This window comes from Schistocerca piceifrons, chromosome 5, assembly GCF_021461385.2.
Source record: "Schistocerca piceifrons isolate TAMUIC-IGC-003096 chromosome 5, iqSchPice1.1, whole genome shotgun sequence".
Classification (NCBI taxonomy): Eukaryota; Metazoa; Arthropoda; class Insecta; order Orthoptera; family Acrididae; genus Schistocerca; species Schistocerca piceifrons.
This window is the reverse complement of record NC_060142.1, coordinates 363,052,817-363,055,083: the sequence shown is the minus strand read 5'-3', so window position 1 is coordinate 363,055,083 and position 2,267 is coordinate 363,052,817. Positions and strand designations below refer to the sequence as shown.

At 57.1% G+C, this 2,267-nt stretch overlaps 1 protein-coding gene across 1 annotated transcript; it reads right to left on the bottom strand.

The window, feature by feature from the left end:
* Positions 1-1,056: 1,056 nt before the first annotated feature.
* Positions 1,057-1,665, bottom strand: LOC124798992 (SH3 domain-containing protein C23A1.17-like). The gene has a single exon (XM_047262527.1). The coding sequence runs from the start codon at positions 1,663-1,665 to the stop codon at positions 1,057-1,059; it is 609 nt and encodes a 202-aa protein (XP_047118483.1).
* Positions 1,666-2,267: the final 602 nt, after the last annotated feature.

Sequence of the window (2,267 nt, the reverse complement as noted above, 5' to 3'; positions counted from 1 at the left end):
ACAAAATGGGGTAGTGTAGAGCGTTGTAGTAGCAGTGGTGCTCCTGATCCTGGCGCGGAAGTCTTCGTACTTGCACAGGAGGTATCCATCGCGGTGGTGGGGTCTATGTGTGCGACATAGTCTCGACCTCGGCCCTGACCGGCGTGTTGTAGCGGCTGTTGCAGCGGCACGTATGCTGCCCTCTCGGTTTCTTGCAACTCACGTCGAGCATGTTCTGGGCAGCTGTTTTAAACCCATGCACCAATACGTTGTGATCATGCAGAAGAATTTGTATTTTCACTGCAGTCGTCCGTTCGACTCCCTGCATAATTTGGCATTGTCTATGAGTCTCTACCTCGTCAGCCCACGTAATGTGTACCTACAAGAATTGTGCCCAACCCTCGGACGGAGGTAAAAGGAACCTTATTTTACGATACACTGGCCCCTGCACCGCAAAAGTCGGTGAAAACCCAGGCATGTGAGAGTTCTGTCTGCCCCAAGAAGGTAACATGAAAACATGAATTGTATTTTTATACGGTTTAGGAAATACTGTGACTCATCAGTCTCGCCAGAAAATAAATCCTTTAAACGATCGACGCACTCTCTTAATGTGCGGATAGCTTGTCCCTCAGGGAAATGCAATGCTGCCGTTTCTTCCTTTCATTTCACTGTCGCACAAAATCTACATGCCTTCTGTGGTAACCACAACCTACAGCGGGAACGCCTTGGGCTGCGGATCGGAGCCGCCAGGCGGGGAAGTCGCCGGCGGTGGAGCACGCACCACCGGGTACACGGGACGAGTCGGACGACAGGCCAACGACAACTGACAACAACTGACCACGACCGACTATGAGCGACACAACAAGGAAGAGATAAACAACGGAGGCTTGTGAAAACCACAACACCTAACACCAAACACCAAACGTAAATCCACTCGGAACCAGAGCCAGGCAAATGTCAACTACGAGCAACGACCAGAACGCAGTACTGCCGAGATAGAAACGAAATCCTGAGCGAGTACCAGACTGGCTGGACTAGGGCAGAGCGGGTCCCTATATACGAAACCGGAGGGAGCGGCTATTGGCCGCTGTCTGCACGTGGCGTCGGTGGTGGCGCCCTCGCTGCGCGAGAGCCGCTACGCGGTATAGCCGCCGCGGAGGCGGAGCCCTCTATGGGCTGACCACGTCCATTTGTTCTGCCGCGTGTTCGACTTCCGCGGCGGAAGGTACTAGATCTCTCCCCCCCCGAAATTGGTGCATAGGGGCGGAAATGCCCCGGACGATGCCGAGGCGGGCGGAACGAGGGTACGGGTTGTGAGACGTCCGGAGGGACCACTGGGGGAGGGGAGGGCAGACTGTCTGTGGCATCTATCAAGGTGTCACCAGAGGGCAGGGGGTCAGTAGCCGTCTCTATACCCTGGAGAGGTGGAAGGGGTGTCTGCAGAGCCGGCAAGGAGATGGAGGTTGAAGGGAAGGGCTCCACCTCGAGGGACGTGTCCGCACCAGGAAGCAGGGAAGGCGGTGGGGGTGGAATCAAGACAGGGGCCTGAGGACGGAGTTGGTTATGGTGGCGACGCTCGAGCCCTCTGTGCGTCTGTACGGTCGTCACTCGCTGCGCATGAGCCGCTGTCACCGTAGCGGGCGTCCATGCAGGTGTGCCGTCATAGGAGTGGGCCCACACGGCCATGCCCGGGGCGTAGCGCCAGGAGGAGCGAGAGCAGGGCCCAGAAGGGGATGGTGTCAGCAGGTGGAGGAGGGTCCGAGGTTGTCGCCCGTGAAGGAGTTCGGCAGGACCATGACCGGCCACCGGTGTAGTGCGGTAGGTGCTTAGAAACAAGGTGAGGGCTGAGGTGGCGGCCGACGGCTCCACTGATTTCATCAGCTGCTGTTTGAAAGTGCGGATCAGGCGTTCCGCTGCGCCATTGGATGAAGGATGGAAGGGGAGAGAGCGAATGTGTTTGATACTGTTAGCGGGGCAGAAGGTCTGGAACGAGGACGCCGTGAATTGGGCCCGTTATCTGTGACCAACGTCTGAGGAAGGCCTTCAATGGCCAACACCTGGGCCAAGGCGGTGAGGGTGGCGTCAGTGGTTGTGGACGCCATGCGAACCACATATGACTATTTGGAATAGGCATCAATGATGAGGGGTCACATGGAGCCTAAGAAGGGGCTGCAAAATCGAGATGGATCCTGTCCCAGCGTTGTCTGGGTGTTGGCCAGGGCGCGAAAGATTGTGGAGGACTAGCCTGATGATGCGCACACACTGTGCAACCACGGACCAGGTGCTCA